Raw genomic sequence first — 21,809 nt, forward strand, 5'->3', positions numbered from 1 at the left:
GTAGAGACGGGGTTTCACCCTGTTAGCCAGGATGGTCTCGATCTCCTGACCTCGTGATCCGCCCGTCTCGGCCTCCCAAAGTGCTGGGATTACAGGCTTGAGCCACCGTGCCCGGCCAAAAAGATATGTTTTAAAAATTCAACAAAAAACCCTCCTGAATTAGCTTTAGAAACATTGGCTGAAATAGACTGGAAAGTAAAAATAATTATTAGAGATGAAGGTGGTCACTAGATTTTTAAAAATGTTTAATTCCCTAGGCGCTTATAACAATTCTAAATGTGATGTACCAACTATCATAGCTCAAAATATATAATGAAAAATAATTGAGAGAAATATAGAGAGAAGTTGGCAAAGCCATTAGGATACGATTTTTATTATCTTTCTTTCAGTAATTGATAGATTTAGCAGACAAAATAATAAGTTTGATATAATGGACAATTATAGAACAATCCCCCTAATACTCAGAGAATAGCATACTGGTTGAGAGAACAGACTTCAGGATCCCTCTGCCTGGGTTCAAATCCAAGTTTTGCCACTTCATAGATCAGTGACTTCAGCAAGTGACTTAAATGTTTCTGTGCTTCAGTTTCTTTATTATCCCTAAGATAGGGACAATAATAGTACCTGCCTCATAGGCTCAGTGTGAGGTAAGCTAATTATAATATTTAAAATACTTAGGAGTGCTTCACATACAGTCACAATTTGTTAGCCAGTCTTTTCAAGAACGAAGGAATCTTTACGAAAATTCATCATACACTGAGCCATAGCACCAGCTTCTGTTCACTTCAAAGCTCTGATTTTTTGTAGGTCACATTTTTTTGCCACAAGAAAATTAAGTTAGAAATTTTTTTTAAGTTTTAAAAAACATTCTTCTAAAATAACTAGTTTATCAGAAAGATGATAATGGTAATGAGAAATTACATAGCATGACCATGAAAAATGTACGTATATTAAAAGAGAGAGCTATCAAATCAATAACCTAACCTTCCACCTTAAGAAACTAGAAAAGGCAGTTAAATAAAAGGAATAAGTTCTAGTATTTGACAGTAAGGCAGGGAAATTATAGTTAACAATAGTTTATTGTATATTTCAAAAGAGTTAGAAGAATTGTAATGTCTCCAACACAAATAAAAGATCAATGTTTGAGGTGATGGATCCCGATTACCCTGATTTGATCATTACACATTGTATAAGTTATCAAAATATCACATGTACCCCAAAAATATGTTCCACTATGATATATCAAATAAAAAATGGATTTATTAAATTTAAAAAAAGAAACTAGAAAATGAACATTCACCAGTTCTTGGGATTTAAGAAAAAAAAAAAGTGGGCAAATTGAACCCAAAGCAAGCAGAAGAAAAGAACTAATAAAGATTAAAGTCCAGGCCGGGCGCGGTGGCTCAAGCCTGTAATCCCAGCACTTTGGGAGGCCGAGACGGGCGGATCACGAGGTCAGGAGATCGAGACCATCCTGGCTAACACGGTGAAACCCCGTCTCTACTAAAAATACAAAAAACTAGCCGGGCGAAGTGGCGGGCGCCTGTAGTCCCAGCTACTCGGGAGGCTGAGGCAGGAGAATGGCATAAACCCGGGAGGCGGAGCTTGCAGTGAGCTGAGATCCGGCCACTGCGCTCCAGCCTGGGCGACAGAGCAAGACTCCGTCTCAAAAAAAAAAAAAAAAAAAAAAAAAAAAAAAGATTAAAGTCCAAATACATGAAATAGAGAATAAACAATAAAGAAAAATCAATAAAACCAGTAGTTAGTTCTTTGAAAAACTCAACAAAATTGACAATTCTTTACCTGGCCTAAACAGGAGAAAAGACAGAGGACTCAAATTACTAAAATCAGGAATTAACGAGCAGCATCACTACCAACCTAACAAAAATAAAAAGATTACAAGGAAGTACTGTGGACAATTATATGATAATAAATTAGATAATACAGACAAAAAGAACAAATTCCTAGAAAGAAACAAACCACCAAAACCGACCTAGGAAAAATAGAAAATCTAAATAGACCTATGATAATAAAAAGACTGAATCAACAACAACAAAAAACTTCTCACCAAAGAAATGTCCAGGACCAGATGGCTTCGAAATTCCACCAAACATTTAAAGACAAATTAACACCAATCCTGAAACTCTTCTAAATAACTGAAGATGAGGGGATAGATACTTCCTAACTCATCCCAGGAGACCAGCATTACCTTAGCATTACCTTAAAGCCAGATAAAGACACCACAAGAAAAGAAGATTACAAACCAATATCACTTATGAATATAGATGCAAAAATCCACTCCCCCCCAAAAAGAGCTACAAACCCAACCCAACAGTATATTAAAAGGAATATACACCATAATGAGGTAGGATTTATCCCAGGAATGCAAGGGTAGTTCAACAAAGGAAAATGGATCAATGTAATATACCACATTAATAGAATGAAGGGGGAAAAAACCTCATTCATCTCAACTGATGCACAAAAAGCACATCAGTTCATGATTTTAAAAATTCAGAAAATTGGCCGGGTGCGGTGGTTCGCACCTGTAATCCCAGTACTTTGGGAGGCCGATGTGGGTGGATCACGAGGTCAGGAGTTTGAGACCAGCCTGACCAACACAACTGGTCTGACAGGTGAAACCCCATCTCTACTAAAAACAGAAAAATTAGCTGGGTGTGGCAGTGTGTGCCTGTAGTCCCAGCTAGGGACTGAGGGAGGCTAGGGCAGGAGAATCACTTGAATCTGGGAGGCAGAGGTTGCAGTGAGTGGAGATCGCGCCACTGCACTTCAGCCTAGGCGTTAGAGCAAGACCCAGTCTCAAAAAAAAAAAAAACACAAAAAATTTCAATGATACCACTTCACACCCACTAGGATGGCTATACTCAAAAAGAAGAGCAATAACTAGTGTTAAAGAGGATGTGGAGAAATCGGAACCCTCACACATGCTGGTGGGGTTATAAAATGGTGCTGCTGCTTTGGAAAACAATTGGCAGTTCCTCAAAAACTTAAACATGGAATTACCCTATGGCCCAACAATTTCACTCCTAGTTACAGGCCCCAGAGAAGTGAAAACATATGTTCAAACACATGCACATAAATGTTCACAGGAACATTCTTCACATAGCCAAAAACTGGAAATAACACAAATGTCCATCAACCGATAAATGAATCAGCAAAGTGTGATAGATCCATATCATGAAAGATTAGGCCGGGCGCGGTGGTTCAAGCCTGTAATCCCAGCACTTTGGGAGGCCGAGACGGGCGGATCACGAGGTCAGGATATCGAGACCATCCTGGCTAACATGGTGAAACCCCGTCTCCACTAAAAAATACAAAAAACTAGCCGGGCGAGGTGGCGGGCGCCTGTAGTCCCAACTACTCGGGAGGCTGAGGCAGGAGAATGGCGTAAACCCGGGAGGCGGAGCTTGCAGTGAGCTGAGATCCGGCCACTGCACTCCAGCCTGGGCGACAGAGCGAGACTCCGTCTCAAAAAAAAAAAAAAAAAAAAAGAAAGAAAGAAAAAAGAGATGAAGTACTTCTACACCATAAATGAACCTTAAAAACATTATGCTAAAGCAAAAAAGTCCAGAATAGGTAAATTTATAGAGACAAAAAGTAGATTCACGGTTGCTAGGGAGAAAGGGATAGAAAGTGACAGCCAGTAGTTACAGGATTTTCGGGGGAGGGGTGAAGAAACGCTCTGGATAACAGTAATGCTTACACAACACTGGTACACTAAAAACCACTACATTTCACACATTAAAAGTGCAAATTTTCTGGTGTGTGAATTATATTCATTCACAATTTTCAAAAACACTGTATCAAAATTGTGTAACGTAATTAAGGATGTACTTAAAAGAAATTTATCACTTTAGTTGCTTAAATTTTAAAAATCTAAATTAACGAAATAAGCATCTAATTTAAGAAGTCATAAAATAAAGTCAAAAAATCAATCCAGGTCAAGCATGGTGCCTCATGCCTGTAATCCTAGCACTTTGGGAGCCCAGAGTGGGCGAATCACTTGAGGTCAGGAGTTCAAGACCAGCCTGGCCAACATGGTGAAACCCCATCTCTACTTAAAATACAAAAATTAGCCGGGCGCGGGGGCTCAAGCCTGTAATCCCAGCACTTTGGGAGGCCGAGACAGGCGGATCACGAGGTCAGGAGATCGAGACCATCCTGGCTAACCCGGTGAAACCCCGTCTCTACTAAAAAATACAAAAAACTAGCCGGGCGAGGTGGCAGGCGCCTGTAGTCCCAGCTACTCGGGAGGCTGAGGCAGGAGAATGGTGTAAACCTGGGAGGCGGAGCTTGCAGTGAGCTGGGATCTGGCCACTGCACTCCAGCCCGGGCGACAGAGCGAGATTCTGTCTCAAAAAAAAAAACAAAAATTAGTTGGGCATGGTGGCACATGCCTGTAATTCCAGTTACTTGGGAGGCTGACGCAGGAGAATCACTTAAACCCAGGAGATGGAGGTTGCAGTGAGCCCAGATCGCACCACTGCAGCCTAGGTGACAGAGTGAGACTCTGTCTCAAAAAAATAAATAAACAAATAAATAAAAATAAATCCAAAGAAAGTAGAAGGAATGAGATAATAAACAGTAAAGATTAATGATAAAGGAAAAAAACACTACCAGGCACAGTGGCACACACATATAATCCCAGCTACCTGGGAGGCTGAAGTGAGAGGATCACCTGAGCCCAGGAATCTAGCCTGCAGTGACCTAGGATCACAGAGAACTAGGATTGTGCCACTGCACTCCAGCCTGGGCAATAGAGCAAGACCCCATCTCTAAATAAGTAAGTAAACATAACAAAAGAAAAAGAAATACTATACAAAGGACCAACAGAGTCAAAAGTCATTTCCTTTTTTTTTTTTTTTGAGACGGAGTTTCATTCTGTTGCCCAGGCTGGAGTGCAGTGGTGCAATCTTGGCTCACTGCAAGCTCTACCTCCCAGGTTCACACCATTCTCCTGCCTCAGCCTCCCAAGTAGCTGGGACTACAGGCACCCGCCACCACACCTAGCTAATTTTTTGTATTTTTAGTAGAGACAGGGTTTCACTGTGTTAGCCAGGATGGTCTTGATCTCCTGAGCTCGTGATCCACCCGCCTTGGCCTCCAAAAGTGCTGGGATTATAGGCGTGAGCCACTATGCCCGGCCAAAAGTCATTTCTTTGTAAAGATTAATATTGACAAACTTCTTGAAGAATTACTAAAGACAAAAGAGAGTGCAAATGAGCAATCTCATGCATAAAAGGGGGACATTATTACACACGAGACATAAGAGTATATTAAGGATAACTTTGTGCTAATAACTTTGAAAACAGATGCAAAGAATATTAGAAAATACAACTCAGGGCTGGGCACAGTGGTTCACGCCTGTAATCTCAGCACTTTGGGAGGCCAAGGCAGGAGGATCACTTGAGCCCAGGAATTCGAGATAAGCCTGGGCAACATAGTGAGACCCCCATCTCTATAAAAATAAAAAATTAAGGCCAGGCATGGTGGTTCACGCCTGTAATCCCAGCATTTTGGGAGGCCGAGATGGGTGGATCACGAGGTCAGGAGATCGAGACCATCCTAGCTAACACAGTGAAACCCCATCTCTACTAAAATACAAAAAAAATTAGCCGGGCATGGTGGTGGGTGCCTGTAGTCCCAGCTACTCGGGAGGCTGAGGCAGGAGAATGGCGTAAACCCGGGAGGTGGAGCTTGCAGTGAGCCGAGATCACGCCACTGCACTCCAGCCTGGGCGACAGAGAAAGACTCTGTCTCAAAAAAAAAAAAAAAAAAAAAAAAAATTAGCCAGGCTTAGAGGCTCACAGCTGTGTAGTCCCAGCTACTTAGAAGGCTGAGGCAGGATTTGAGCTCAGGAGTTTGAGACTGCAGTGAGTAACCTGTCTCTAAAAAAACCCTGTCTCTCTTAAAAAAAAAGAAAAGAAAAAGAAAGAAAAAGAAAAAACAAAAAGAAAATACAACTCATCAAAATCGGCTCAAGAAACATAAAATCTGAACAATTCTATAATCTTTAACTTTCAATACTGAATATCATTAATCTTCATACAAAGAAAAAAGCAAGCCTGACAGCTTTACAGACAAATTCTACCAATCATTCAAACAACGAATCACTCCCATCTTAGGTAAACTCTTCCAGGAAACAGAAGAAGAGAGGATACTTCCCACCTCACTGTACAGGACGAACATAGCACTGATACCAGTATGGTCAGTATGAGAAAGGAAAATAACAAGCAAATGTCACTCATGACCGTGTTGTTTTTATCTCAAGAATGTGAAGTTGATTTAATGTTAGGAAAGCAACAAATGCAATTTACCATTTTATTTTTTTTAAACGGGGTCATGTTGTGTTGCCCAGGATGGAGTGCAGTTGCTGGCGTAAACATGGCTCACTGTAGCCTCCACCTCCCTGGCTCAAATGATTCTCCCTCCTCAGCCTCCTGAGTGGCTGGGACTATAGGCGTGTACCACCATACGAGGCTAATTTTTTAGTTTTTTTAGTAAAGATGAGGTCTCACTGTATTGCCCAAGTTATTTGCAAACTCCTGGGACCATTTTAATAAACAAAAGTAAAAAGCATACGATCATTATAATATAGACAATTGAAAGTGTTTAATAATATTAAACTTCATGGCTGGGTGCGGTGGCTCAAGCCTGTAATCCCAGCACTTTGGGAGGCCGAGATGGGCGGATCACGAGGTCAGGAGATCGAGACCATCCTGGCTAACCCTGTGAAACCCCGTCTCTACTAAAAAAAAAATACAAAAAACTAGCCGGATGAGGTGGCGGGCGACTGTAGTTCCAGCTACTCGGGAGGCTAAGGCAGGAGAATGGCATAAACCCGGGAGGCGGAGCTTGCAGTGAGCTGAGATCCGGCCACTGCACTCCAGCCTGGGTGACAGAGCGAGACTCCATCTCAAAAAAAAAAAATTAAACTTCATTAGTCTGATAAAAGGTATCCACAAAAAACCTAGATTAGAAAGGTACTTAGTGGTGAAAACTTCCTCTTTAAGAGTGAGGCTTAGTTAATAGGGTTGTTCCTAAAAATAAAAATAAAAAAGGGAGGAACAAGAGCAGGAACCTCTACAGTTCTAGGCAGCATATTGGACAAGAAAAAGTAACAAAAGTTGTAAGAATTAGAGAAGAAGAAACAATTTGCCATTATTTGCAGATGCTATATTCCTAATCTGAAAACCAAAAAGGGCTGGATGCAGTGGTTCATGACTATAATCCCAGCACTTTGGGAGGCCAAGGCAGGCGGATCACCTGAGGTCAGGAGTTCAAGACCACCCTGGCCAACATGGTGAAACACTGTCTCTACCAAAAATACAAAAATTAGCCAGGAGTGGTGCCTGCACGCCTGTAATTCCAGCTACTGGGGAGGCTGAGGCAGGAGAATCGTTTGAACCAGGGAAGGTTGCAGTGAGCTAAGATCATGCCAAAAAATACATACAGATGAACCAGTAAAATTAATTACAGTTTTTAAAAATTTGCTGGATATAAAAAATACATCTAAAAGGTCAAATGCATGTTATTGTATCAGCAACAAGTTCACTTGGGAGCTGTAATTTTAAAGAACATACTATTTTCGGGCGTGGTGGTTCATACCTGCAATCCCAGCACTTTGGGAGGCTGAGGTGGGCAGATCACGAGGTCAGGAGTTCAAGACCAGCCTGGCCAACATGGTGAAACCCCATCTCTACTAAAGATACAAAAAAAATTAGCCAGGCGTGGTGTCACACGCCCGTAATCCCAGCTACTCATGAGGCTGAGGCAGGAGAATCACTTGAACCCGGGAAACGGAGGTTGCAGTGAGCTGAGATCGCCCCATTGCATTCCAGCCTGGGTGACAGGGTAAGACTCTGTCTCAAAAAAAAAAAAAAAAAAGAACATACTATTTATAATAGCAACAAAATTATAGTGTACCTAGCATTAAATCTCAAGATGTATAAATTCTTTATGATAAAAAATACAACATTCTATTGAAAGACATTAAAGGCCAAAATAAATGAAGAGATACACCACATCCTTGGATGAGACTTAAAATTATAAAAATGTCAATTCTCCCCAAATTGGTCTATAGGTTTCATGCAATTCAAAATTAAAACCTCAAAATAGTTTTTCATAGGACTTGGTAAACTGATCCTAAAATTCATCTGGAAAAACAAAGGTCAAGAACAGCTAAGACAGATGCAATGGCTCACGCCTGTAATCCCAGCAATTTGGGAGGCCAAGCCAGGTGGATCATTTGAGGTCAGGAGTTCAAGACCAGCCTGGCAACATGGTGAAACCCCGTCTCTACTAAAAATACAAACATTAGCTGGGTGTGGTGGCAGGCACCTGTAATCAGAGCTACTCAAGGGGCTGAGGCAGAAGAATCACTTGAACCCAGGAAGCAGAGGTTGCAGTGAGCCAAGATCGCGCCACTGCACTCTAGCCTGGGCAACAGAGCAAGACTCTGTCTCAAAAAAATAAAAATAAAAAAAAAAAACAGCTAAGAGACTGTTGAAGAAGGAATTTGCCCTGTCCAACAGCAGGACTTACACATCTATAATAATGGATTCAATGTGTTATTGGCAGAGGGATAGATCCAGGGACAGAATGGTGAGTCCAGAAACACACCGACACATACCTGGGGACTAGGTGAGGGCGCTAGTGCTGCTGGGGAGTGAGGAGATGATGTATTTCTCAAAAAATGGTACAGGGAACAGTGGTTATCTATTTCGGGAAAGACTGAATTTGGATCCCTACAAGGGAGAAAAATGCTTCAAGACAGAGGGCAGGGAGCCGTGCTGAGAATGAAGCACAGGAGAACAGCACAGCGGCAGATCTGGCAAGGCCAAAGCTGTAAGTGACCTTTGAAAGGGCGGTTTTAGCAGCATGGTAGGGATGAAGCTGGACTGCGAAGGGTTAAGCAATGAAGCAGAAGTGAGAAAGGAAATAGGGAGTATGGTAATTCCCAAGAAATTGTGCTTTGAAGGAGGGCAGAGAAATGAACAGGGAAGTGGGGTCGAGAGGGCTGCTTTGTGTTAAGACAGAGGATTTTCCATAATGACGCTGGAGAGAGGTGACAGATGAAGGAGCAAATGCTTTCAGAGGACAGGGAGAATGGGATCCAGAGCAGAGGTGGGGGTCCCCATGAGCAGGGACTGTTCTGCCACTGTCGCAGGTGGGGAGGCAGTGAGGACACAGGCACAGGTGCAGAAGGCTGGGGGATTTGGAGGTAGGAACACGAGGTGTCCTGTAGGACGACGTCTATCATTTCAATGATGTGTAAGGCCAGGCCCGAAGGTGAGAGTAACAATGGGGAGAGGTCGAGGTGAGAGTGGAAACGTTACTAACCAGTAGTGGAACTGCGGGGGATCATGGAAAATGCTTATTTGAGATTTGTGGCTATGAATTTACAGGGAAAATATGACATCGGTTATGTGATTTCTCTCCTGCCATACTCAATGGTTCCCAAGCCGGAGGAGAGCTGGGTTCCACTAGGATGGGTTTTGTGCCAGATGATGGGAGACAGGGGCCAGGGAACAGAAAGTGTTTGTAGGAACAAGATTAAAATGATAGCTCTAACCTAGGTAAGGAGAAAAGGCAAGACAGGACAGGCAGGATGGTATACAAGTGGTGAGTTCAACAGGCTGGCTTGGTCCAAAGGTTGAAGACTAAGGGAGTAGAAAGAGTCAAAGGTGGAGGTCAGAGAGCGGGTGTTTGCAAGGCAAGGCAGCTCTGGTGCCCTCGTGGTGGGGGCTGAGCTAAGCTAGAGGAAAAGCCTGCTGCAGGTGAGAGTGACAAGGAACTGAGAGGCCAGGCTGTGGCCCGTGTCAGCCACATGGATCTAGAAGCCCAGGGAAAGATGGCAAGAGAAGACAGAAGGGACCTAGAGCAGTGGCTCACGCTGTAATCCCAGCACTTTGGGAGACCAAGGTGGTCGGATCACCTGAGGTCAGGAGTTCAAGACCAGCCTGGCCAACATGGAGAAACCCGCCTCTACTAAAAATACAAAAATTAGCTGGGTGTGGTGGGTGCCTGTAATCCCAGCTACACGGGAGGCTACGGCAGGAGAACTGCTTGAACCCGGGAGATGGAGGTTGTAGTGAGCCGAGGTCACGCCACTGTACTCACAGAGTGAGACTCTGTCTCAAAAAAAAAAAAAAAAAAAAAAAGAGAAGGCAGGAGGGAAGGGCCCAGGAAAGGAGTGACAAGCAGGTGGTTGGATGACCACAAGGTCTTCTCCCCGTGTGAGCACCCTGGGCTCAGGCCCCAGGACGGTGAGTCAAGCTTGCCTCTTTAAAATGTACGAAGACATTTAATATTTTACTTCTCAAAGCAAATTCAAGAGATCAGCCTATATCTTGCAAGTGAGGAAACAGAGGCTCAGTGAGACGACGTGCCTTCTGGAGCCCCTAAGCCAGGAAGCAGCAAGAACCAAAGCCCGCCCGTGTGCAGCCTCCGCCGTCCGCGGACTCAGGTCACCTGGGTAGTTCCGGCAGCCCCCCGCGGTGCTCCCCCGCCGCCACGTGCCCTCATAGAGTGTGGTGTTCCATTTGCGGATGGTCCGGCTCTTAAGGGCGTCGGGCGTGAGGTTGCAGATCTCCAGGCGGGTGAACTCCCGCATGAAGTCTCGGAATGACATCCTGAGGGAGGCGGTGCACAGGTGAGGCACAGCCCGTCAGGGCACAGAGCTGATGTCTAGGGGTGGAGAGGTGGGGGAGAAGGGGAGGGGGCGCTTACCAGAACTCCCCGTCCTCCATCTTGACCCGGAGCTGCTCCCGTTCATATGGGTCCACGCTGTTCCACTCTGAGGAGCTGTGAGGAGGAGCAGGGCTCTGCCAGGGCTGGTGGCACTGACCTGCCTCGCCTCTGTCTCTGGGGCCTGTCTACCCTGGCCTGTCTTCCCCCAGCCCAACCCAGGTGGCCTCAAGGTCAAGCCCCAAAGTTCCGGTTCTAGGGAGTGGTCTCATCAGGGCCAGTCAGATGCCCTGCACACACCCGACGGCTGGGCACGGCCGCGCGGCCTGAGCTTTGTTAGGGCAGTCCCCCAGACCCAGCTGCATGAAGATGGGTCCCTCTGCTCAATCCTGAGTCCAGCCTGGCCTGGTACAGCCCCGAGCAGAAATGTCGGGGAACCTAACAGTTTCCACAAGGCACCCCAGACAGTACCCACTGCCCCTCACCTGTCACTCCAGGCTCCCGTCCACTCCACCTCGCCCCAGGGGTTCCGCATCCGGATCAGGTTCACCATCTGGCCTCGGTAGTTCACCTGTTTCCCAGAGCTCCTGTCAGTGCTAGCTTCCAGCAGGCACTTGTTTTTTTTTTTTTTTTTTGAGACAGTCTTGCTCTGTCACCCAGGCTGGAGTGCAGTGGTGTGATCTCAGCTCACTGCAGCCTCCGCCTCCTGGGTTCAAGCAATTCAATTCTTCTGCCTCAGCCTCCCTAGTAGCTGGAATTACAGGCACCTGCCGCCATGCCCGGCTCATCTTCGTATTTTTAGTAGAGACAGAGTTTAACCATGTTGGCCAGGCTGGTCTCGAACTCCTGACCTCAGGTGATCCACCCGCCTCAGTCTCCCAAAGTGCTGGGATTACAGGTGTGAGCCACTGCACCTGGCTCATGCATGCACTTTAACACTCCGCCTCCCATACCCTCATCGTCTCCAAGCCCTGCTTAGCACCCAGATGAAGCCTGTCCTCTGGGAATTCATAGCCCAGGCAGGCAGTAAGGGCAGGACATGATAGGCATCTCAGACAGGTGTCCCCAGAAGAGAGATAAGGTGCTGCAGGAGGAGAAAGGAGGAGCCAGCACCTTCCACAGCCCTGGTCAGGTGCCAGAGAGGCAAGGACAGGCCACGGGGCAGGAACCGCCCTGCAGGGAAGGCCCCACCCAGGGCAGTACCTGCTTGGCCCCGGTCACAGAGTAGGCGTGGCCCTTCACCAGCTTCTTGAAGGTGATGGCCTCCATGTCTAGAACGCTGGAGATCTGCAGAAACAGGCACACACTGTGGTCAGTGGCTAGGTCCCCCCACTGTATCAGATGAGCCCCCAGCATTCAGGGTCTTGGATGTTCCCACTTGTACATACAATAGTTCTAGGAGCAGCAAGCAGGGACCGCAATCCCACCTAGTTCATCACCCCCACCTATGGACACCCCCACATACAGATGCTGCTGTTTTGGAGAGGGGTAGCCTGGATACCCCACCAAAGCTGCCACTGGGACGGGAGAGCCCAGGCACCCCGCCGACACTGCTATTGGCCAGGGCTGACCAGAACCTGTGCGAACATGCCTGTGCACACACACAGCCGTGCACAGCCCACCAGAGCCACACGGCCCTCAGTGGGCCTCACGGAGAAGGATGTGAGGACAGGAGGGTCGGTTAGAAATGGGAATGGGGGGCCGGGCGCGGTGGCTCAAGCCTGTAATCCCAGCACTTTGGGAGGCCGAGGTGGGCGGATCACGAGGTCAGGAGATCGAGACCATCCTGGCTAACACGGTGAAACCCCGTCTTTACTAAAAAATACAAAAAGCTAGCCGGGCGAGGTGGCTGGCGCCTGTAGTCCCAGCTACTCGGGAGGCTGAGGCAGGAGAATGGCGTAAACCCGGGAGGCGGAGCTTGCAGTGAGCTGAGATCCGGCCACTGCACTCCAGCCCGGGCAACAGAGCGAGACTCTGTCTCAAAAAAAAAAAAAAAAAGAAATGGGAATGGGAGCTGGGGTTAGAGCTGCAGATGGCAGTGATATTGGGGTCAAGTCTGGCGTTGAGGACCGGGGAACGGAGCTGAGTGTGGGAACAGAGGAGCAGGGAAGGGTGGGAATGGAGTGAGCATGGGATTGAGGCCAGGGATGGGTGGGAACTGAGACCAGGAGATGAAATCTGAGGCTGGTGAACTGGACAGAGGGTGGCATGGATCGAGATGACAGGAATGAGGGAAACAGCATGGTAGATGGTCGGGCAAACAAGCCCAGGAAAGAGCCGAGGTATGAAGTTTTGGGGAAGGAATGGGGAGGTGAGGACAGGAGTGACACCAGGCATGGGGTGGCAGTGATGGATGAAGCTGGGTATGCATCCAGAGATGGAGCTTAGATGCAGGACAGGGGTCTGGAGCAGAGCCTGGGTGAGGACTTTTGGAAAATGTGACAGGTCAGGATACCAGGGTTCCAGGGTACCCCAAAGCATCGGGGCCGGGTGCACTCACGTCTATGGAGCAGCCCAGCAGGGAGCCCCGCTCCAGCGCCTTGAGGATGATCTGGTAGAGGTCACTGGGAGCCTTTCGCAACTCGTACCACTCGGTGACCCCGCCTGTGAAGTCCTCAAAGCCCTCCGAGGTGCTGCCCCCTGACAGGGACTCGTAGCTGCCATTTACCCTGTGGGCAGCTCCAGGTCAACGCTCTGACATCAAGCAGGACCCTCTGGGAAGACAGTCAGGAGCCCCCACCCCTAGAGGAGGCTGGAAGCTGGAGCTGTCCCCTCGGCTGCTACTCACTTGGCATAGGCCTTCTCAAGCAGGGCGCTCCAGAACTCATTGCCTTCGGCAGAGTGCACGAACACTAGCTTCCCGTCCTTGATGGGCAGCAGGTCATCCACCACCACGTCCACCCATTCCCCAAATTGCCACAGCTGTAGGGGAGGGGCACAGTGAGTACCTGCTTTGGAATCCCCCAGACCTGAGCTCCATCCTTACCTCTACCTTCCTAGATGCAGGATTCTAGATCCTAGATACATTCTAGGATCTAGATATGTATCTAGATACATAACTTCCTAGATGCGGGATTCCAGATCCCAGATACATAATAGATATATGTAGACTAAATCATATATATTAGATACATACTAGATGTATACTACATCAGGTATACCAGATACATACTAGATGCGTGAATACTTGATCACATATACCAGATACATGCTAGATGCATGTATACCTCTAGATACATGTATGCTACATATATACTAGATACATGTATCTGGGTATTGAAGGAAATCAAAGCATTTCACCCCAAAATATACTTCTTCAACATATTTTGAGATAGCTGTTCAGAGGGTCTGCAAACAGAAGTAGCCCTGTAATACTGTCTTTTGTGGGGGAGATTTGCATCTGTAGAGAAAATCTGCATTGATGGTGCCAGGCTTTCTCTAAGGCCTCCCCTTGTCAGACTGAGAGCCTGACACCCTTTAAAGGTCTGAAAGAAATAATTACCATCTATTCTGCCTGAGGGCTGCTACCTGTGAGGTTTCATCTACATAACAAGACCGCCTTTGCTACCCAGCCCCCCTTTTCTCCCCTTCCATAGCCTGTCTTGCCACTATAACCTGATTTACCACCAGAACCTCGTTTTGGCCATTTTCGAGCCCCCATTCTTCCTGTAACCTCGGGATGGTATGTATATAAGCTTCTGTACCCATTGTGGGGCTGGGGTGATCACTCTGTGGTTCCCGACCCCACGCTGCAGGCTAATCAATTTGTTTGCCATTTCTCCTACTAACCTCCTTTTGTGAGTTGATTTTTCAGTGAACCCTCAGAGGGCTAAGGGGACGCTTTCCTTTGCCTGTACAGTATATACTAGATACATGCATATTTAATGTATACTAATAAATGCATACCACATATAGACATGTATATTTGATATGTACATGTATGCTGGAGATACACTAGCTACGTGATCCTGGGAAAATTATCGCCTCTGAGCCTCAGTTTCCCTATCAATAAAAAGGAGCAGCAGTGCCTTTTTCACGGAAGATTTAAACAAGAGCACACAGGCACAAAGCCTTTAGTGAGTCACTGAACAAACAGGGTTCCTCCTCAGGCACAGAGAGGTGGGAAAGCTCTTGGGCCTGGGCTTTCCAGAACTAGCACCCTTTTAGGCCATGGCCCCCTAGCTCTTCCTTCCCTATTCTAGGGGGTTAGGGGACACCTATGTCAATGGATGAGCAGTGAAAATGTGGCATCCAGATCCTACAACTACAAGATGGGCAGATGCTTTGCTTCAGAGATGCCACAAGGGGCAGGTTTCTCAGGGCAGGATCGTGGCCCAAGGCGTCTGGGGTCAGAAACGACCAAGGACTCCAGGTACCATCTGAGGGGTCGAGGCCAGGACAACGCGGGGAGGGTAGGGGGGAGGAGAGGAGGCAGCCCTAAGAACCCAGGTTGCGGAGAGTGTGGGTGGCGGGTACTGAACTGGCCAATCGGAGGCCAGGAAGGAGCGGATTGGAGGAGCGAGGGAAGGGGGCGAGGCTGCGCCCCTGCAGACTAGAGCGGGTGGGTGTGGCGCTGAGCCAAAGTGGATCCGCACTGTGGGTTCTGCACCCTGGGTTCCGAGGGCCACCTCCACCCGCGCAAGGCGGGCAAGGACAGAATAGGATAAGGGGCTCTCTAACCAGGCAGAAGGAGGGAACACCCAGGAGTCCTTCGGGCAGGGCTGGGGCCTCCAAGGCTGGAGGGCTTCATTCTGGGTTGGTGGGCATGTCCCTCCCAAAGGCAGATCATTGAGAATTGATTGGTGTGACTTGAAAAATGGGCCCTGGGCACACCGTCAGGAAAAGCTGGTTTACATAGACTTAATCCCGAGTCTTTCTTTTCTGCTGGGCTCAGTCAGACCTTGCCAAAGCGCAGGAGTTGGGGTATAGGAGGCCTGACAGGTGGAGAAGGCCACGCGTGCTGATCTGTTTTCCCCAGCGACCACTCCTTTCTCAGATGGGGCAACTGAGACCGACCTCCGGGAGGATCGGAATTTGTCCCACAGGATATAACATAAAGGTCTTTCTGTCCTTTCAAGCACTTTTCACCTGATACATACAACCACCTAGGAAAATTGCCAGCTGAAATACCTGCCCAGCCCAGTCACTTCACACATGACAGACCCGAGATGGCACTGAGAGGTCAAATACCTGCTACAGGGAGGACTGGCCCCACAGGGTGTGGCCCTAACTGCAGGTGCTGTGGGTCATCCTTCCGCATCTCCCCCAGTGCCTGCTGCCCCTCCTCCCCAGGCGGGCCCTCACCTGGAAGTGGAAGATGCCGGCATAGCCATTCTGGAAGCTCTGGCCGTGTGGAACCACTCGGTGCAGGAGGGTGTCGTTAAGAGTGAGGGAGGCAATGGCCGCCAGGAGCCAGCAGTCCCCTGGGGAGGGAGGGACGCACATCAGCTTGCTCTACCACCTGCCCCAGGGGAAGCAGGTGCTAGGGAGAATCTGGGGTTCCTTGGCCAGGGTGCCACTTAACTCCCCTCAGCTTGCAGAAAAGACCCAGTAATCTGGGCAAACCAGCCCCAGCGCTGATAGCCAGAGCCTGCCTGGGCTTGCAAGAGGGAGGGGTTGGGGCAGAGCCTGAAGAAGCGGGAATGGGGAACTACTGTGGAAAAAACACCCGGGACCCTGCACCCTGGGGGCCTACCCAGTGCTCCCTGGCAGATGTCTGTGCGGGTGGCTCCATCCACGATGAACTGGGGGTTTGAAAGCAGCTCCTACGAGAGACCCAGAGTCCTGTTCCTGGGCCAGCCCCTACCAGAAATTGGCACCAGGCCACCCCAGACCCCACTGCCCACCAGGGACATGGAGTCCCATCCCTACTTCTCATCCAGGATCTGGGCTCAGCCAAGTCCCACCCAGGATGGCCCCTCTCACCGTGGGACGCTTCCACTTGATGCCATAGGTCTTGGAGGAATTGGGACCCAGGTCCTTGAAACCCAGGCTCTGGGGCACCGGGGGGAAGGCCTCATCACGGAAGAGGGTCCCACTCTGCAGGCATCGCGCCCGCAGCTGCTCATAATCCTGGCCCAGGTACTTGATGGCATTCTCATGGCGGCCCAGGCCCAGCTCCTTGGCCCTCTGCTTCTGCACTTGGGCTGACACCCCGGTGCAGTACACCGGTGTGATGATCTCCTCGGCCATCCTGCCGGAGAGATGGGCCTGCTCAGACTAGAACCTGGGCTCCTGCCTGCAAGCGCTGCTCTCCTGCCCCTGCTTATCCATCCCCAAACCTGGGGTTTCCCTGCCTCACTGCTCCCCTCACAGAAGTAGGGTTGTTAGCCACCTCTCGGTGCTCCCAGTGAATACAGGAAAGGGGTTTCCCAGTTCCCAGGCGTGCCGGCCACCTCTCCTTTCCCGGATCCCATTGTCAGGGGCTTGCAGCTCTGTGGTGAGCCAGCAGGTCAGGTGGGGCAGGGCGGAGCCTCCAGACAGCACAAGGAACTGGGCAGGTGGGACACAGCAGGGAAGGCCGGCCTGCAACCCCTTCACCAAATTAACCAAGATCCTTGCGCACCGGCCCCTTGCCGTGGGCTGAAAACCCCAGACAGTCGGGGTCCCCTCCTCAGGTCCCCGCAGCAGGCTCGATATCAGAGCTGGTGGGCCCTAACCCAGTCCCTGGGAACATCCCGCAGCAGGCTCATATCAGAGCTGGTGGGCCCTATCCTAGCCCCTGGGGACAGCGGTGAGCCAGGCTGGGACAAGCGCCCGGGCTGTGCCGCTCCTCCAGCCCCCGCCCCTGCCCCAGGCACGCAGAGGGCCCCCAGAAGGGGCCGAACTGGGGCAGCCCCTCAGCCCGGGAGCAGTGGCCAGGGTCAAAGAATCCCGGCTCGGCCACCCAGCTTCTTACCTGGGGGAGGGGTGTTTGGGGGTCGCTGCGGTCCCTGAGACTGGCTTCCCGGTGGCAGCTCAGGGCTGGGCCCAACCAGGAAGAGCGCTCCTCCCCGCCCTCCTCCCGCCGCTCCTCCGCCCTCCGCCCTCCCTTTCTCCTTCTCCTCCTCCTCCTCCTCCTGGGGTTCCTACCCCGCTTCCTCTCGGCTCTCCCTTATCTCTCCGGCACGGTCTCTGACTATCTCTTACCCACGGTGTCTCCCCGCCCCTCCCTCCGCAGGCCGGGGCCAATTCCGCGAGAGGACAAATTAGTAAAAGGCAGAGCAGTCCCCGGGGAGGGGCCAGCACGGGTGGGGTGGGGAGGCGCTGGGGCGCGGCGGAAGGGCACCGTGGGGAGAGGAGGGGGAGGGCCGGACAGGGGGTATTTTTAACCAGGGGCAGCAGCTCGAGTTGCAGGGCCGGACGGCCGCACCCCACGCGCGCCCCGGCGGGCATTCCCGGGCGATTGGGCGGCGGCGCCGCCTCCCGCAGCCCCGGGCCCGCCCCGTCCCCAGCTCCCCTAGCTCCGCGCGGCCGCAGCTGCTCCCGCCGCTCCCAGCCGCCCAGGCGCGGGGCCGAGATTACCTCAGGCTGCGGCAGCTGCTGTGAAGAGGGACCGGGCGGGCAGCGAGCAGACCCCTGCCGGACACTCCGCAAACGGCAGCCTCACCCCGCAGGGCCGCGCCGCTCCCCGCCCCCACCCCACCGCCGCGCCCCTGCTCGGCGCTCCCCAGGGGAACCCTGGGGGACCGGGCTCGCTGCGTGACCTTGGGTAAGTCCCTGCCCCGCTTGGCCCGGCTTTCCACATGCGTGCAGCCTATAGGATGGGGATGGGCAATTGCGGGAACCCATCTTTTTTTAACGTTCTGGGGTTTCTTGAACCTGGAAACTTCGAGAGGTGGACATCCCTGTCCTCTCCCCCAAGCTCTCAGCCCACCCACCTGGAAGCGCCCATGTATCACCTTACCCAGGAGAGGGCGGCAGAGGCCCGAGCAGGACAGCAGCCCCCACTCCCCACCCCCAGGACCCGGAGGTCCTGCTTCACCGGCTGCAAGAAGTTGGGGGGCCAGGATTCGGCGCAGAGGCCCGGGGTGTGGGTGGGGAGACTGCAGAGACCCCTGAGACCCTCCCAAGTCAGGGCTTTTCGCTGGTCTCGCAGTCCCAGTCCAGCAGCTGCTGCAGCCTTGCAGGTTGTGGATGCAAGCATTTTGCTGAGGAAACTGCATAGCGTTCCCAGGACTCTAGGGCCCATGACCCCTCAAAAGTTAAGAGCCGCTGATCTAATCTGGTGAGTGAGGGATGGAACCAGCTCCTAGGCTTTCTGCACAGGTGTCCAGGGACAGAGAACGGTGGCTTAAACTAGGGAGGTGGCAGGCAGAAGTAGATGGATTTGATAAAAATGGAGACCATCTTAACAATATTGGGTTTAGAAAAGATTTCTTTTTTCTTTTCTAAAGGCAGGGTCTTGCTTTCATTGACCAGGCGGGAGTGCAGTGCCCTGATCACAGCTCACTGTAACCTTAAATTCCTGGGCTCGAGAGATCCTCTCACCTCAGCCACCTGAGTAGCTGAGACTACAGGCACGTGCCGCGACACCCAGCTAATTTTTAAATTTTTTGTAGAAATGGGGTCCTGCTGTGTTACTCAGGCTGGTCATGAACTCCTGGGCTCAAGCAGTCCTCCTGCCTGAGCCTCCCAAAGTGCTGGGATTACAGGTGTGAACTTTGGCACCTGGCCAGATTTCTTAAATATGACACAAAAAGTATAAATGATAGAGGAAATCAATAAATTGAACTTCATCAAAATAAACCCTTTTGTTCCTCAAAATGCACAGAACTATTAAAAATGAAAAGATAAGCCATAGACTAGGAAGAATATTTGTGAAAATTCTATCTGATATAAGACTTGTGTAAAGAACTTTTTACAATTGAATAAAAATCCAATAAAAATGGACAAAACATTTGTTTGTTTTCTGGTGTTTGTTTTTGGAGTGAAGTGGCACGCTCCTGGCTCACTGCAACCTCCACCTCCCAAGTTCAAGTAATTCTCCTGCCTCAGCCTCCCCAGTAGCTGGGATAACAGGCACCCGCCATCACGCCAGGCTAATTTTTGTATTTTTAGTAGAGATGGGGTTTCACCATGTTAGCCAAGCTGGTCTCAAACTTCCGACCTCAAGTGATCTGCCCGCCTCTGCCTCCCAAAGTGCTGGGATTACAGGGTGAGCCACCGTGCCTGTCAAAAAATGGACAAAACATTTGAATAGACACTTCATCCAAAAAGGTCTCTGGATGGCAAATAAGCACATGAAAAAGCACTGAGTGCATTACTCTTAGGGAAATGTAAACTAAAGTCACTAGAAGGACTGCTTCTCAAAGAACACCTGCTAGAATGGCTAAAATTTAACATTGACCAAATCAAGTGTTGTCATGTTGTCAAGGATATAGAATAACTGGAGCTTTAATGCACCAAGAGAGGGTAAAATGATCACTACCACTTTGGAAGAATTGCTTGAACCCGGGAGACAGAGGTGGAGGTTGTGTTGAGTGGAGATTGCACCATTGCACTCCAGCCGGCAACAAGAGCGAAACTCCATCTCAAAAAAAAAAAAAAAAAAAACAAAACAAAAAACCGGCCAGGAGCTAAAGGAGAAACTTTTTATATCATCTCAGTGTGGAAATGGTCTTTTTAACTATGACACAAAACTCAAAAGTCATAAAATTGCATTTTTTACTACATTAAAAATCTATACAGTTATGTCAAAATGATGGACTGAAGAAAACATTTACAATTAACATCTTACAGGAGTATTTTTCTCCATATATATATTTTTAAAAATCATGGTCTAGGTGTGGTCGCTCATTCCTATTATCCTAACACTTTGGGAGGCCTAGACAGGAGAATTGATTGAGGCTAGGAGTTTGAGACTAGCCTGGGCAACATAATGAGACCCCATCTATAAAAAAGTTAGAAAATTAGCCAGGTGTGGTGGTGCATGCCTGTCATCCCAGCTGCTGCAGAGGCTGAGATGGGAGGATGGCTTGAGCCCAGGAGTTGGAGGCTGTAGTGAGCTATGATTGTGCCACTTCTCCAGCCTGGGCAACAGAGCAAGACCCTGTCTTTAAGAATAAAATAAAAGTAAATCCCAAGGCCGGGCGCGGTGGCTCAAGCCTGTAATCCCAGCACTTTGGGAGGCCGAGACGGGCGGATCACGAGGTCAGGAGATCCAGACCATCCTGGCTAACACGGTGAAACCCCGTCTCTACTAAAAAATACAAAAAACTAGCCGGGCGAGGTGGCGGGCGCCTGTAGTCCCAGCTACTCAGGAGACTGAAGCAGGAGAATGGCGTAAACCCGGGAGGCGGAGCTTGCAGTGAGCTGAGATCCGGCCACTGCACTCCAACCTGGGCGACAGAGCGAGACTCCGTCTCAAAAAAAAAAAAAAAGAATAAAATAAAAGTAAATCCCAGCACTTTGGGAGGCCGAAGTGGGTGAATCGCTTAAGCCCAGGAGTTCGAGATCAGCCTGGGCAATACGGTGAGACCCGTCTGTACAAAAAATACAAAAAATTAGCTGGGCATGGTGGCCTGTAGTCCCAGCTATCCCAGAGGCCAAGGCTGCAGTGAGCTGTGATCGCGCCACTGAATTCCAGCCTGGATGACCCTGTCTCAAAAAAAAAAAAAAAAAAAAAAAAAACAGTTCACAAATAAAAGAAGGTCAATAGCTCTTAAACATATGACAAAATGTTGAGCTCACTGAAAAAGCAAATATGAATTGAAATTTCGCCAAGAGACGACCGGGTGTGGTGGTGGCTCACAGCTGTAATCCCAGCACTTTGGGAGGCTGAGGTGGGCGGATCACCTGAGGTCGGGAGTTCGAGACCAGCCTGACCAACATGGAGAAACCCCGTCTCTACTAAAAATACAAAATTAGCCAGGTGTGGTGGCTCGTGGCTGTAATGCCAGCTACTTAGGAGGCTGAGGCAGGAGAATCACTTGAACCTGGGAGGCAGAGGTTGCAGTGAACCAAGATTGCACCATTGCACTCCAGCCTGGGCAACAAGAGCGAAACTCTCCTAAAAATAAAAATAGGCCGGGCGCGGTGGCTCAAGCCTGTAATCCCAGCACTTTGGGAGGCCGAGACGGGCGGATCACGAGGTCAGGAGATCGAGACCATCCTGGCTAACA

At 49.5% G+C, this 21,809-nt stretch overlaps 1 protein-coding gene across 5 annotated transcripts in view; it reads right to left on the reverse strand.

Annotated features, from left to right (window-relative positions):
• Positions 1–18,711, reverse strand: part of CAPN1 (calpain 1) — a 32,576-nt gene extending 13,865 nt beyond the window's left edge. Inside the window, exons 1-10 of one of the 5 annotated variants that reach the window (XM_023186433.3) lie at positions 18,211–18,711; positions 16,633–16,900; positions 16,403–16,472; positions 16,012–16,130; positions 13,496–13,629; positions 13,208–13,376; positions 11,911–11,994; positions 11,193–11,278; positions 10,750–10,824; positions 10,492–10,652 (exon numbers count right to left, since the gene is read on the reverse strand). In XM_023186433.3, the coding sequence (XP_023042201.2) occupies positions 10,492–10,652; positions 10,750–10,824; positions 11,193–11,278; positions 11,911–11,994; positions 13,208–13,376; positions 13,496–13,629; positions 16,012–16,130; positions 16,403–16,472; positions 16,633–16,899 (1,165 nt within the window). In that variant the 5' untranslated portion in view covers position 16,900; positions 18,211–18,711. Of the gene's footprint in view, positions 1–10,491; positions 10,653–10,749; positions 10,825–11,192; positions 11,279–11,910; positions 11,995–13,207; positions 13,377–13,495; positions 13,630–16,011; positions 16,131–16,402; positions 16,473–16,632; positions 16,904–17,605; positions 18,168–18,210 lie in introns of those variants that run through there. The other 4 variants (XM_023186437.1, XM_023186436.1, XM_023186435.1 and 1 more) reach the window with 4 other exon arrangements.
• Positions 18,712–21,809: the final 3,098 nt, after the last annotated feature.

This window comes from Piliocolobus tephrosceles, chromosome 13 (genome assembly GCF_002776525.5).
Source record: "Piliocolobus tephrosceles isolate RC106 chromosome 13, ASM277652v3, whole genome shotgun sequence".
Taxonomy (NCBI): domain Eukaryota; kingdom Metazoa; phylum Chordata; class Mammalia; order Primates; family Cercopithecidae; genus Piliocolobus; species Piliocolobus tephrosceles.